At 36.0% G+C, this 16,311-nt stretch overlaps 1 protein-coding gene across 4 annotated transcripts in view; it reads right to left on the minus strand.

Annotated features, from left to right (window-relative positions):
* Window positions 1-16,311, minus strand: part of LOC127856852 (centromere protein F-like) — a 141,142-nt gene that overhangs the window by 94,645 nt on the left and 30,186 nt on the right. For all 4 annotated transcript variants that reach the window (XM_052393000.1, XM_052393003.1, XM_052393002.1 and 1 more), the window contains 6 exons: window positions 15,395-15,463; window positions 14,187-14,300; window positions 13,079-13,213; window positions 12,578-12,658; window positions 11,222-11,290; window positions 10,216-10,326 (listed from right to left, as the gene is read on the minus strand). In XM_052393000.1, coding sequence (XP_052248960.1) covers window positions 10,216-10,326; window positions 11,222-11,290; window positions 12,578-12,658; window positions 13,079-13,213; window positions 14,187-14,300; window positions 15,395-15,463 — 579 coding nt within the window. The remainder of the gene's footprint in view (window positions 1-10,215; window positions 10,327-11,221; window positions 11,291-12,577; window positions 12,659-13,078; window positions 13,214-14,186; window positions 14,301-15,394; window positions 15,464-16,311) is intronic.

Consider the following 16,311-nt stretch of genomic DNA (forward strand, 5'->3'; position numbering starts at 1 on the left):
CAGCATTAAACCAAGACAGCCTGCGAGTAACTCAAAGTCTGTTCAGGTCGTATGCTGTTTGCTGCTCATTAGTATCTAAGGCTTGGAAATGAAATTTTAAAAGTTTAATCTAGGAAGAAAGGTCTTTAATTAAATTTAACTTTCTAAGGGACTACAAATGCGTTAAAATACGTTTCTAAGTGGTAAAGGATTAATAAGATAAGCCATATAAAGATCACAGATTTCAGATTGCAATACAATATGCAATGCTAATAATTATATTGTTTAGAAATATTTCAGAGTACCTGAACATTGTTTATCAGAATTACAATATCTTTTAATAAAACATACATTTCAACAAGTAAGATACTTAGCCTAGCTATTCTTTTAAAAATTATTACTGGTATATAACATAAACTGAAAAAAATAAAAACACTCTAGTTAAAACAAACTTCAAAAGAATTTTATAAGAAGTTTTTAATTGTGCAACTATATTTACACCAACAATCTACCAGTATGATGTGGCTGATAAATTTGTTACATTTTATGGCAAAAATATTTCTTTCGAATCATGTGAAAATAAGACACTTTCACCTACCTGATGGGCACACTTAATCCAGAACTATTTTCAGTGTATTTCACATCACAGTGAGTATGGACTTTACTAAATGTTTATTTCCCACAACTGCCATGTATACCATACAATAACTGTTTTGTATCCAAAATATTAAATGTTCAGTGATTATGTTTTATCCTTGACTTTAACAGATTAATACAAAAAGATATTTTTAAATGTCAATATTAATTACATACAAAACAAAAAAAACACCTGTTAATACTTTAATATCATATGGATTCATCATTCTTTTAGCTTTGCCACAGGTTAGAATATACAACATGTACACTTATCAGGTTAATTATATTTTTTCACATCATTGATTGGCCGATATTCTTTTATCTTAAAAAATATAAAAACTCCAGTTTTTGGCCGCAGTCCAAACTTTGTAGAGTGAGTAGTCTAATTGTGGGTATACAGTATTGTCTGAATTCTTTTGTTAAACATGAAACAATAACGAATGTGAACAATAGCTAGTGGCTTTAAGGCCAATAGTAAGGTGTCAAGTTAATGAAAATATCAGGGACTTTAACACCATTCCATGCATACCCCTGTGATTGCATTCACAAAACTATACTCATTTTTAGAATTTTTATTTTTGCCCAGTGTGAATTTGAGTATTTTTCTTATAAGCCCTCCTTAAATATTAAGTGTAAGAAAGGTTTTAATTGAATGTAACTTTCTAAGGGACTACAAATGCCTGAAAATACGTCTCTAAGTGGTGAAGGGTTAAAGAATACATACAATATATGTACACAATAAGGTTTAAAAGAACTTAGATAGCCCTCCGTAAATATTAAGTGTAATATGTATTTAATGATGCAGCCATCATAAGCAATTGGGAAGTAAAATTTGGAGCCTTCATGGACAAAATATTGAGTTTACTTGATTATGAAGTTAAATCCAACAAAAATGCTGTATTAATGTCCATTTAAAAGAGGACACACCAGATGTGCCAAAGACAGACTTTGTTGAAAGTAATTTAATATCATTTGAAGGGCCATATAACCAGTGATCACAATGTTTACACAACAACTTAGGAAAATGTAGAAACCACACTTTCAAGCGTAAAATACATAAATATTCTTTGATAAATTAGACCAATATTTGTTGAGAGCATGACTTTAACAATGTCGTAAAATCTACACTTAAACAATAAAGTTACAATGCTGATACGCTGATGTGGGATAATATGAATATTAAACAAGTGTAATGATAAGCTGATTAAAGCATTCCAAATGAACTTCATTTTAAGAAAATAGTGATGGTATTTTAAGTCTGTATTGGTATTGCTTAAGTTAGGAAAATAACAGAAACAACATTTTAAAAATTAAAGAGAAAATAATGTCAGTTAAAAGTCAGATATTTTTATAAAATTTTGATTTAAAAAAATATTCTGATATACCAGTAAAAGCCCAGAGGTTAATTTATATCAGATGAATAATGCAACTTGTATCAGATGTATACTGCAGTGTAGCCACAGGGTGGGGATGACAGATGACATTGCTGATAAGTTTGTACACTGGCAAATATTGGATAACGATAAATAATAAAACATAACTCTTGAATGTGCTGCTACTGTAACAGATGGCTATCACAGAAATATTGTCAGTTTTTTCCAAACTTTAAACATGTTCATTTGCAGATATCTAGTGCTTCTTGCAGACTGCTCAACCAGCCTTGGAATAAACTGGCGTATTACTTTATATAAGTATTGCACAATAATAAAGGTGTGAAGATGATGATCAGTTTGATCTCAGTTAGTTTACATGACTGATCTTTGTTTGAGGAAAAATGGACTTAAATGCATGCGCGCAAAAAAGCGTCCCAGATTAGTGTGTGCATTCTGTACAGCCCATTTTCTAACAACAAGCTTCTTATATCAAATCATCACATTTGTTCATCAAGGGATGAACATGAAGATATTGAATCAACTGTATGTAGCTTCATCAGCTACAGAAGGTTTTTTCGCAAAAAAGCTATTAAGAGTAATAAATTGTAAAACATTAAATTTTAGTCATGCTCTGGCAAAACAGGGCCAAATGTATATGCTTAAAGCATCTTCACAGATTAGCCTGTGAAGTCTGTACAGGCTGATCAGGGACACAAAACTAAGCTTAATTGTATTTTTTGTTCAAAGGAAGTCACTCCTTAGCAAAATCCAGTTTCAGCCAAAGATGTCATCCCTGATTAGCCTGTGCAGGCTCTACAGGCTAATCTGGGATGACACTTTGGCAAATGCATGAGGGCCCATTGTCCCAGAGCAAGACTCGTTTTAATTATACAATATTTGCATTTACCTGAATGGTAGAAAATGTGTACATTATGATTCCTAATACTGTATTATCTATCATACAAAAAACACTTTCTCAAATGCATTAAGCCCTGTTTTCCCACAACGAGACTCATTTTAATTATACAAGACTTGCTTTTACCTGAATAGTAAAGAATGTGTAGATTATGATTTTAAATGCTGTATTACGCACATAACATAGACATTAGTAAACACTTTGATAGCCAATGATGGATTACTTGTACAAAGTCATTACAATATTGTCAGATCATCTGTTAATGATTACCACCAAGTACATTCACATAGATCAACCACTATGATGCTGACTGTCATATGTAGGGTTATTACAAGTCAACATTGATCTGAATATCAGTCTCTTAACTGTTCATAATTCAGGTGCAATTGACCGTGACAGCAATAACTTTAATACAAGTATAGATGAAAAAACACACATGTTACAACTTGACAAATACTGTTCTTTTATTCTTTATGTCATGGGATGATTGCTTCAATCTTGATGAAATAAATATCACATTAAAAAGAATTAATAAGTTGGTATATAAATGAATTCTACGCCAAACTGAACCACCCAGCTCAGCAAGTAACACAGTTTTTCTGTAAGCATAAAACAAAACATGAAAATGAAAACAACAACAAGAATTTAATTGTTCCAAGCCTTCAGACACAAAACATAACTGTGCTTTAATATTATTTTGGTATGGGGCTGTGGCCACAGGATTGTGTTGCTTTGACTAAAATTGGGAAATTGGTGTTTGCTTACAAATATTACAAAATAATATTAATTTTTTTTGGGGAAATTTTACGTTTCATTAAACTTAAATTAGACTTATTCAGCTGGAAGGGGAAAATAACCTTATGTTGACATTTTTTATTATTTCCCTTTTTAAATTAAATTGGGAATTTAAGGCAGTCACCAAGGAGAAATACATACTTTTTCAGAAAGGGGAATGGGGCTGAATTTCACCCCCAAAATTGGACAAAAAAACAATACTACATCAGTCTACATGAGTTCAATGAATTAACTGTTAATGGTAAACAATTTTAATAAAACACTGAAACAAAGCAAAATGAAATGAAATTAAGGCTTAATTGGTTCTATATGCATACCAGATGATGGGACAAAAGTGGTTTCACATAAATGAACAAAGGCAATTCTCCAATAGCATGACGTTGTGGTCAGGGCTCAGTCATAGACATGGGGCATTAATAATGCATGAATTGCCCCATGTACACAAGAATACTTAATTCCGCTTCTAAACACTTTATTACTAATAAAAATATTGGAAATCCTTTCACTAATGTTTACAACTGCTCTGTGACAGCAATAGCAATAATGCGATATTTTATCTTTTTATGTCACCCATAAAAGCTTGTAGAGTGGTTTCTTAAATCAGTTGAATTTCAATAATCGTTCGGTTACGACATCGCAGTGTGTGTCAACAATGATAAAGCAAAATCAAAAGCTTTTTCTTTCAAAATTAATACATCTTTAATTTACAGAGATTTACTGTAACATTTTAATGCTTACATCTTGTAGCCATTTTCAAAATGGTATTGATTAATAAATTAAATTACACAGAATCACAATCTGCGGTAGGTTGAAGTATATGGTGAGCAAATGATTTTTTGTTTGTTCAATCCTGAAGTTGATTATTATCAAAATAAAGATGATGGTTTAAATAAAAAATAATTAAAAGCTTGATGACTTCTTATTACTGCACATTTGTACAAAGAGAAGCTTATATCAGGGTTTTAATTACAATGACAAAAAAACCTTACATTCCGCTTTCCGTGGCACAGTCCTGCTTTTGGGATGTTTGATCTGGGACCACACATAGGAAGATTGGTCCTAAATATAATTCATCCAAAGACAATTATTGTTTTCTAATTTACAGTAAAACTTGCAAGTCAAGCTACTCTTTGCCAACACTTTCCCTTACCCCCATATTGCCCACAAATAACAACATACGCTAGCCAAGAGTTGTTCTTAAAATATATTCAGCGATCAAGATCACTTGATTGTGTAAACTCTCATACTTTGATGTGTGATCGTGTTTGCTTATGGCTACCAAAAGATTTACGAGCCACGCTCTGTGATAAGAGAGTTTAATGCATGTGCGTTATGTTTTGTCCCACATTAGCCTGTGCAGTCCACATAGGCTAATCAGGGACGCAACTTTCCGCCTTAACCCTTTCCCACTCAGAAGCAAAGTGAAAAAGCGCTTTGTGCAAACAGCATAAAACCAGAACAGCCTGCAAGTAACTCACAGTCTGTTCAGCTTTTATGCTGTTTGCTGCTCATCAGTATCTAAGGGTTGGAAACGAAGCCTTTAAAACTTGAATCTAGCAAGAAAGGTTTGTAATTAAATTTACCTTTCTAAGAGACTACAAATGCATCACAGTGGTAAAGGGTTAAGACAAGACTTCCTTGAAACAAAAAATATCATAACAGTGGAAAGAGTCGCATTAAACCCCTTTTTCACAGAGCATGCCTCATATTGTTACTGATACTGGGTTTATGTAAGTAAAGACAGACTAATGTATTTTTATAATGCACAGAAATTAACTTTCACTTTTGCTCTTTTTCTAGAAAATAAGTTTGTACACTTGGCCTAAACTATACATTTGTTTTCACTTGTTGATTGGAAAAATTAATTCAATAAGACTAGTGCCCATTGCACGAACATGGGGTTATGTGTTGACAGATGTTCCCCAAATCTATTAATAGCAAATACATGTATATCACAATTCACTTAACTGTTTACTACTGGAAAATGGCAAACCACTATGTATATTAAATTCTTAAACACATTAATGATCAATATTTGACAGAATTTGACATACAAGGTGGTCTGTGATGAGCATTCACTACAGATAAAATGAAATATCGTTTTTAGGCGTCCTGCAACGACGCCAATAAAAAAAGTCCATAATATTTTACGAAATGTCACCATTCTTCCTGGAAAAAAATGGCATTGTACTGTCCATGATAAAACACTAGAATCAAGGAAATGTTATGGCACGTACAGCCCATGATAACTTACTAGTTTATCAAAGAATGTTATGGCATGTACTGCCCATGAAAACACACACACTGGTCATTCAGAGTCATTCAAAGTGAACAGTTGAGTACCCGGTATGGACTGCAGTACATGAACAGTTGAGTACCTGGTATGAACTGCAGTACATGAACAGTTGAGTACCAGGTATGGACTGCTATACATGAACAGTTGAGTACCTGTTATGGACTGCAGTACATGAACAGTTGAGTACCAGGTATGGACTGCAGTACATAAACAGTTGAGTACCAGGTATGGCCTGCAGTACATGAACAGTTGAGTACCTGGTATGGACTGCAGTACATGAACAGTTGAGTACCAGGTATGGACTGCAGTACATGAACAGTTGAGTACCAGGTATGGACTGCAGTACATAAACAGTTGAGTACCTGGTATGGACTGCAGTACATGAACAGTTGAGTGCCAGGTATGAACTGCAGTACATGAAGAGTTGAGTACCAGGTATGGACTGCAGTACATGAACAGTTGAGTACCCGGTATGAACTGCAGTACATGAAGAGTTGAGTACCTGGTATGGACTGCAGTACATGAACAGTTGAGTACCAGGTATGGCCTGCAGTACATGAACAGTTGAATACCTGGTATGGACTGCAGTACATGAACAGTTGAGTACCTGGTATGGACTGCTATACATGAACAGTTGAGTACCAGGTATGGCCTGCAGTACATGAACAGTTGAGTACCAGGTATGGACTGCTATACATGAACAGTTAAGTACCAGGTATGGACTGCAGTACATGAACAGTTGAGTACCTGGTATGGACTGCTATACATGAACAGTTGAGTACCAGGTATGGACTGCTATACATGAACAGTTGAGTACCAGGTATGGCCTGCAGTACATGAACAGTCGAGTACCAGGTATGGACTGCTATACATGAACAGTTGAGTACCAGGTATGGACTGCTATACATGTAACAGTTGAGTACCAGGTATGGCCTGCAGTACATGAACAGTTGAGTACCAGGTATTGACTGCTATACATGAACAGTTGAGTACCAGGTATGGACTGCAGTACATGAACAGTTGAGTACCAGGTATGGCCTGCAGTACATGAACAGTAGAGTACCAGGTATGGACTGCAGTACATGAACAGTTGAGTACCTGGTATGGACTGCAGTACATGAACAGTTGAGTACCTGGTATGGACTGCAGTACATGAACAATTGAGTACCTGGTATGGACTGCAATACATGAACAGTTGAGTACCAGGTATTGACTGCAGTACATGAACAGTTGAGTACCTGGTATGGACTGCAGTACATGAACAGTTGAGTACCAGGTATGGCCTGCAGTACATGAACAGTTGAGTACCCGGTATGGACTGCAGTGCATGAACAGTTGAGTACCAGGTATTGACTGCTATACATGAACAGTTGTGTACCAGGTATTGACTGCAGTACATGAACAATTGAGTACCAGGTATGAACTGCAGTACATGAACAGTTGAGTACCAGGTATGGCCTGCAGTACATGAACAGTAGAGTACCAGGTATGGACTGCAGTACATGAACAGTTGAGTACCTGGTATGGACTGCAATTGCATGAACAGTTGAGTACCTGGTTTGGACTGCAGTACATCTGTGTTGTATCAGCCAAGTCCGGCAAGTCAGTCATGCACACATGCAGCTATTGGGGGGATGTGTGGGGGTGGAGGTCTTCTCAATAACACCATGCATACCAACCAACACTGCCATAGTAGCAGCATGCAACGCTTGAAACATTGAACACACCAAACATGACATGGACCATGACCACTGGAGACTTGTTCTTTGAAAACTGGGCTAAATGCATGTGCAAAAAGTGCCATCCCTGACTTGCCTGTGCAGACACTTTACACATCATGCATTGAACCCTGTGTTCCCAGCAAAAAGGCTCACTGTGTTACAATAAAGAACACTGTCAAAAGAAAAATGACATGCAACATTAAAAAAGATCATATAACCACAGTTGAATGATCAGGACAACATGATGATCATAAACATGAATAACTATTGTTATGATTATGACAACATTTCTGATGACAAAAAACATGAACTCATATTATAAACACAAACTTTGCAATTAACATGATGCATGAACACATGGATGGCAATAAATGTTGACTCCTTTTGCAAAAATAATGATTTACTGAAGCAAAAGTGATAATTATAAAGCAAGGCTGCCTCTGTTATAACAAGGGCTGTTTGTAAAACATGCATGTCCCCCATATGGGCTGTCAGTTGTAGTGGCAGCCATTGTGTGAATACGTTTTTTGGCACTGTGACCTTGACCTTTGACCTAGTGACCTGAAAATCAAGAGGGGTCATCTGCGAGTCATGATCAATGTATCTATGAAGTTTCTTGATCCTAGGCATAAGCTTTCTTGAGTTATCATCAGGAAACCATTTTACTGTGTCAAGTCACTGTGGCCTTGACCTTTGACCTAGTGACCTGAAAGTCAATAGGGGTCATCTGCGAGTCATGATCAATGTACCTATGAGGTTTCATGATCCTAGGCGTAAGTGTTCTTGAGTTATCATCCGGAAACCATTTTTCTAAGTTGGGTCACCGTGACCTTGACCTTTGACCTAGTGACCTGAAAATCAATAGGGGTCACCTGCCAGTCATGATCAATGTACCTATGAGGTTTCATGATCCTAGGCATAAGCGTTCTTGAGTTATCATCCAGAAACCATTTTACAATTTCGGGTCACCGTGACCTTGACCTTTGACCTAGTGACCTGAAAATCATTAGGGGTCATCTGCGAGTCATGATCAATGTCCATTTGAAGTTTCATGATTCTAGGCATAAGCGTTCTTGAGTTATCATCCGGAAACCATTTTACTATTTCGGGTCACCATGACCTTGACCTTTGGCCTAGTGACCTGAAAATCAATAGGGGTCATCTGCGAGTCATGATCAATGTACCTATGAAGTTTCATGGTCCTAGGCATAAGCGTTCTTGAGTTATCATCCGGAAACCATTTTACTATTTAGGGTCTCCGTGACCTTGACCTTTGACCTAGTGACCTCAAAATCAATAGGGGTCATCTGCCAGTCATGATCAATGTACCTATGAAGTTGCATGATCCTAGGCCTAAGCGTTCTTGAGTTATCATCCGGAAACCATCTGGTGGACGGACATACGGACGTACAGACATACGGACAGACCGACATGAGCAAAACAATATACCCCCTCTTCTTCGAAGGGGGGCATAATTATAAAAGCAAACAAAATGTTCAAAAACCAGAATGCTTGTTGTATTATGTATTGAATAGCGTTTTTCTGCATTTCAACAGCGTATAAACTGTTGGGAAAATTACGTCTCATTTGCATAAATGCTGATATCACCTTAGTTTTCTGACAGTTAATATATTACAGACAGTTCAGTTTTCAAGAAAATCATTGAAAAAGACGGTGCAATTCTTATAATTAAAACACAAAAATGATATTAGCTGTAACATGAACAAACTAAATGCCAAAATGGATTTCTATACACTGGTGTATGAATCTTGTTTGAGTTCAATTTCTTTGAACAGCATTTTTGTTACCTTCCCTCAAAACTATGAAATCATTTTGCTATTGACACATAAAAATAACATCTGAATATTTGGTAATAAAACATTTATTTTTAATGTGCATAAAGTAGGGTTTATAAGGAAATGAAAAAAGTTCATGAGAACATATTATTCAATCAGACTGCAGCATTGATGTACATGTGAAAAAAGCTGCATTCATATGATTATGACAAACCTTGACTACTTTTGTAAACATCCTAAAAGCAAATTGATGATCATGTTTGAATGATCATGAAAGCAACAGGATGAGCATAAACATGGAACATGTTGGAATGTTCATAAACATGCAAAATAAAATAGTTCTGTGAAAATATAAAAATAACATAAAATCTGAGAACGCTAATGAACAAAACAATATATATTTTTAATTGAGTTATCAATTCAAAAGTTCAATGGTGAATCATGACAAGACAAACATAGTAGAAGTCAGGTTGTGATTTTTTTGCGTCAATTTTCACAGTTTCTTCTGTCACAATATTTACACAACAAAATAATTCAGCTTATCTCAAAGAATGCTGTGCAATATTTCTTGCTACAGATAACAGCATATAAAAATAGTCTAGTGTTTCTTCAATACATGACTAGAATGTTCTGTATACTTTGAATGAGTGTATGCTTGTAAGTAGCAGCCCCCCCCCCCCCTCTTGTGCCATGTGCAGCTTACCTTGGTGTTCTCCTGAGTTTCCAGGACCAAGAACTCCAGCTGTTCTGAATGCTCCTTCAGCTCTTCATAGGCACCAGTTGTCTCCCTTAGCTGTAACTCCAGCTGGTCTATCTGTGAACATCGGTGGGCTTAGTATAAGATAAGCCATGTTCTGGGACAACAGGGCTTAATGCATGGACATTAAGTGCCTTCCCAGAATTGCACAGGCTTATCAGGAACAACGCTTTTACTTTTATGGATTTTTTTTCATAAAGCAAGTCTCTTTAAACCAAAATTAAGTCTGCGCTAAAAGTGTTAAAGACAAATGATTTTTTTTCCCCAAAGGAATCGTCTTTTCATTCCAGCTATGTAAAGGAATATATTATAATGATCTTTGGTTAAGGTGAAAAACTTACATAAAAAATTGCGATCTTTATATAGAACAAGGATGGCATGTATCATTTTCATAGACAACGGCCATGCAAGTCTCAAAGCTTTGTAGGAAGCAATATTGATGTAATACAAACAAGAGCTGTCTCCATAGGATGACATATGCCCCTGATAAACGCTTTGATGGAAATTATGAGCATTTTTCGAAACCTAAACGCATGTTTTGAAACCTAAACGGGGACCCTAAGTTTAAGGTCAAGGTCAAAGGGGTCAAAATTTGTGTGCGTATGGAAAGGCCTTGTCCATATACACATGCATACCAAATATGAATGTTACATCTGAAGAGACAGAAGTTATGAGCATTTTTCGAAACCTAAACACAAAGTGTGACAGACAGACGGACGGACGGACGGACGGACGGACAAACGGACGGACAGACAGACAGACAGACAGACAGACAGACAGACAGACAGACAGACAGACAGTGCAATCACTATATGCCCTCCTTCAGGGGCATAACAATATCATCGAGGATTGACCTTGAACAGACAGTAGATGGTGCATCAAAATGAGCCCCCAATCTTTGACCTTGACACAGAACTATGACTCTCCTATAACAGCAGCTAATGATACGTACCGTCTGCTGGTGGGTTCGTATTTTAGCTGAAAGTTGTTCTTTCTCTGTGGTCCAGCTTGCATCATTGTCCTGAAACAAAGCACAACAGAAATGCATAAACAAATGAGTCATGCTCTAAGTTAACAGGGCTTTATGCAAATACGTGAAGTCTCGTCCCAGATAAACCTGTGCAGTCCACAAAGGCTAATCAAGGAAGACACTTTTCCTATAAAGGAGATTTTTGCTACAAAGAGATGACCAAGAAAGGAAAAGTACCATAAAAGCGGAAAATGTTGTCCTGTGGGAACTGCACCGTCTAATCTGAGCTACATTTTACGCACATGAAATAAGCCCCATTTTTTAAGAGTGTGTCTCAAACCTACCATTTCAGCACATTACAATAATCAGATCTCAGAGTGCATCTCAGATGCATGCTTAACATATATATATTAATCACATGCCATACCCTGTTTCCCATGTAATATAACCATTACATATATTTTATCTTGTGTAATATACCTATTTAGCGTTTTCATTAGCTTAGTTTTTGTTCATTTGAAATGACGTTGCAACGTCAAATGACGTCACGAAATGTAAACAACATTCGGGATTTATGATTATGTTTGCGTAAATATTTATTTAATTTGCTCATTTAAAAGCATGTGATAAAAAAGATCAGACACTCGTTGTCATACTATACCATATTTTATTAAACTCGTCCAGGAAATTCGTTAGTAAGCTAGCCAAAGGCTCGCTTACTAACAGAATTCCTGAACTCGTTTAATAAACTATGGTATGATATGACAACTCGTGCCAGATCCTATATATATATAACAAATTTGTTGTTGTTCTCCATAATTTATCCTTGAACCTTTAAAAAATTACTTTCTTTTTAACTTGCAGTTTATAAGCTTCTTGCACGAAAATGTCCTGGGGGGGATCATTAAAGCAACACACAGTTCCAGAAATTAACCTCATTCTGGAAAAACTAGCCTAAATACATATGCTTAAAGTGTTTTTCCAATAAATATTCTGACCAGGTTTCATCAAGATTGTGTCATTATTTAAGCCTCTAGAGAGTTAACATGTTTTTTCTTCAATTTGACTAGGTGTCCTAGTTTTTGATGCACAAGACCCTGGTTCGAAATCCTTCTAGATATTGCACAGATAAACATTCTTAACAGGTTTCTTCAAGAGTGGTAACGAGCTAACAGTTGATGACACACAAACCACATCGGTAAAAGCTATTCAAAAGACCCCCATCATATGGCGATCATAATAGCTCACCTTGAGCACTTAGAGCTCAGTTGAGCTAAAAAGCAAATAAAAGTACACTTCAAGTGAGCTAAAAACAAGTACATTGTTTTCTTATCCTACCTTATATTTCTCCAAGCACTCTTCCAGACTGTCTATCTTACATCGGGACACATACAGGTCCGCTTCAAAATCAAGCTTTGTCTAAATGAAATAAAATTAAAAATTACATCAACATATGTTAATGGTACATAAAGTAAAAAATATTATTGGAATTGCTAAAAAGTAGAAATTTATAATTAGAATATTGTGTGCACAAAGGCAGTCTTATAAATGAAATTAACATTCAGATAATGACCTTGACATACGGATGACATATTATTAATGAATAATCTGGAAATACAATTGATCTACTATAAAGGAATGAACTTGACATACAAATCAACCACTTTGAATGACCACTGTATATTCCTATAAAATTGCTTTGTTAAAACACATTTTACACTATTTATTTGTTGTTTCTGTAAACCTACACGCATATGAAGACCATTGTATGTTATGTCTATGAAAAATAATTGGAATTACAAAAAACATTGAACCTGACATATCATGACCCATACTGACCTTGACATATCTCTGGGGGTCTACGCCCCATCCCAGAATGCCCTGCAGCTTGGCTGTAGACTTCTGAAGCAGCAGATGTTCCTTTTGCAGGGTCCGGAATTTCTTGTCAAGTCTTTCATTATCATCAGGCGGTAACTGAATAGGATTATGATTGCGTTGATACATGAGGCAACGTGAAATAACAAAATCATACTTGACAGATCTTTTAAAATGACCCATGTTCTGACAAAAACTGGGCTTGAAGCATGTGTAAAAAGTACTTTCCCAGATTAGCCTGTGCAGTCAGGGATCCCAGATTAGCCTGTGTAGTCAGGGATATCACTATTGGCCTTAACCCTTTGAATGCTGGGAAATTTGTCTTCTGCTAAAATGTTGTCTGCTGAATTTCTAAAATTAGCATTTTCTTCGATTTTTTTCAAAGAATACTATCAGAATAGCAAACAGTTTGGATCCTGATGAGACGCCACGTTCTGTGGCGTCTCATCTGGATCCAAACTGTTTGCAAAGGCCTTCAAAATTCGGTTCCCAATTGAAAGCCTTAACTGGATTTTTGTTTGAAGAGACTTCGTTTAAACCAACATTCAATAAAAGCGTTAAGAGTCATCCCTGATTAGCCAGTGGGGACTGCACAGGCTAATCTGATGAAAATAAGTTTAAATAAATAATTGACCATTCGTCTGCCATATTGTAACGCCCGACCCCCATAGGTATCCAGCAATAGAGTGGTTGACTTCAAACAATAAACCTAGACCACATGATTTGAATGCTCTCTATTTCACTACTTATAACCATAGGGTTTTGCAAACTATCTAAATGATCCTAGCTCTGAGAAAACTGGGCAAAATGCATGTGCATAAAGAGTCCCAGATTAGCCTGTGCAGTAAACACAAGCTAATTAGGGACAACACTTTCTGCCTACCAGTCATTTGGATTTATTCTTTTTGATTTTTTTTAAAGAGATTTCCTTTGAACAAGCAACACCATAAAAATAGAAAGTGTTGTCCACGATTAGCTTAAGCGGACTGCACAGGCTAATCTGGGACAACACTTTACACACAAGCATTAATTATCTTTCACCCAGAGTGCAGCTAAAATGCTGAATTCTAACCTCTTCAATTATGTCATCATCTGACAAGCAGCTCTGAGACACAGATGTCACAGAGAGATCAGAGTCCTGTGAACGCTCGTCATCCGCACTGCTTGGACTGCCCAGTCGAGATAACTGAAATACAACCAGACTACTTTACAAACACACCAGACTAATAAAACATCACAACAAGAGCAAACCAGTCTGTTTGGATCTTCACAACCAGTCTCTGCGAAACATCACAACCAGTCTGTGTTACAACAATATCTCAAACATTAAAAAATCATAGCCAGTTAGTTTAAACATCAAAACCAGTTCCTAAGAAAAACATCACAAACCATCTCTTTCAAACATAACAGCAGTCTGTTTAAAACATCGCAACCAGTCTTTTTTAAAACATCGCAATCAGTCAGTTTAAAACATCACAACCAGTCTGTTTAAAACATCGCAACCTGTCTGTTCAAAACATAACAACCAGTCTGATTAAAACATCGCAACCAGTCTGTTTAAAACATCGCAACCTGTTTGTTTAAAACATAGCAACAAGTCTGTTTAAAACATCGCAACCAGTCTGTTTAAAACATTGCAACCTGTCTGTTAAAAACATAGCAACAAGTCTGTTTAAAACATCACAACCAGTCTGTTTAAAGCATCGCAACCAATCTGTTTAAAACATCACAACCAGTCTGTTTAAAACATCGCAACCTGTCTGTTTAAAACAAAGCAACAAGTCTGTTTAAAACATCGCAACCTGTCTGTTTAAAACATCGCAACCTGTCTGTTTAAAACATCGCAACCTGTCTGTTTAAAACATCGCAACCTGTCTGTTTAAAACATCGCAACCAGTCTTTTTGATACATTACAATCAGTTCCTTAGAAAAATATCAAAACCAGCATGTGTAACAATAGATTATTGAGGAGTTCCTGTTATTTCAAATAAACTCTGAAAAATCTTGCTACATTTTCTAAAAACACTAAGGATCTATTGATTATCTCTTCAGACATAAAGGTCCATTCATGTTATTTTTGAATTAATAAAATATGTTAATGAAAATGTTTCAAAATTTGATTACAAATAAATATACAAATAGAGGGGAGGACCACACTTTTAAGTCTTAAACAGAAGATAAAAGTTGTGTTTTTTGCATTTCATAGAAACAACAGATTTAAAATGCTTATAAACTTTTCAAGTTGATGCTTTCATTCTTATATTAATGAAATATCCATACATATTCAGGTGAGAGACGCAGTCGTCGTTTCTTTCGATGTTGCAGTACTTCCATTCTTCTGTCCTTTTCCTGAAGAAGGAAATACATACATTATGGAAACAAAGAAAACATGTCTGTGAAGTGTCATCCCAGATAAGTCTGTGCAGTCTGCAAATGCTAATCAGGGACAACACTTTCTGCCTAAACTGGAGATTTCCTTTAAACGAAAAATAATACCATATAAGCATATTCTTGACCTTAACTAGCCTGAACAGTCTGCGCAGGCTTATCTGGGATGACACTAGAGGCACATGTATTAAGCACCGTTTTCCCAGACCAAGGCTCCAATGCATTCAGTGCCATGTTTACAAAACGTTCTCTTACGAGATACCTTTCACTTTTTGTAATCATGTCCTTGCCAGCAAGATGAAGAGTTTATTACAAAAAGATGGAACATTTTCTATACAACCTCTTACAGTACAAATTTATGTTCATATTGTAGCTGGGAACACATATTTGAAAACCAGCCAAGTATTCATATCTGAAATTCAAATACGATAATTCAATTTTTTGCATATATAAAGAGGTTGGTACTTCAACAAAGTTGCATTAAAGTTTTGTAAAGATGACTGTCGTGAATAAGTCAATGTCTTGACAACAGTTGTCATTAATTAACCCTTAACCACTTAAATACCTATTTTTCCAGCATTTGTTGTTGTTAAGAAAATTATATTTAATTTAAGACCTTTCTAACAAGATTTAAGTTTTTAAGGCTTCATCTCCAAACCTTAGATACTGACGAGCAGCAAATAGCATAAAACCTGAACGGACTGCGCGTTACTTGCAGGCTGTTCTGATTTATGCTGTTTGCACATAGCCATGTTCACTTTGCTTCTGAGTGGGTAAGGGTTAAGGTGATCACTGTTGTGATAGTTGGC

The sequence above is a fragment of the Dreissena polymorpha genome, chromosome 14 (genome assembly GCF_020536995.1).
Source record: "Dreissena polymorpha isolate Duluth1 chromosome 14, UMN_Dpol_1.0, whole genome shotgun sequence".
Classification (NCBI taxonomy): domain Eukaryota; kingdom Metazoa; phylum Mollusca; class Bivalvia; order Myida; family Dreissenidae; genus Dreissena; species Dreissena polymorpha.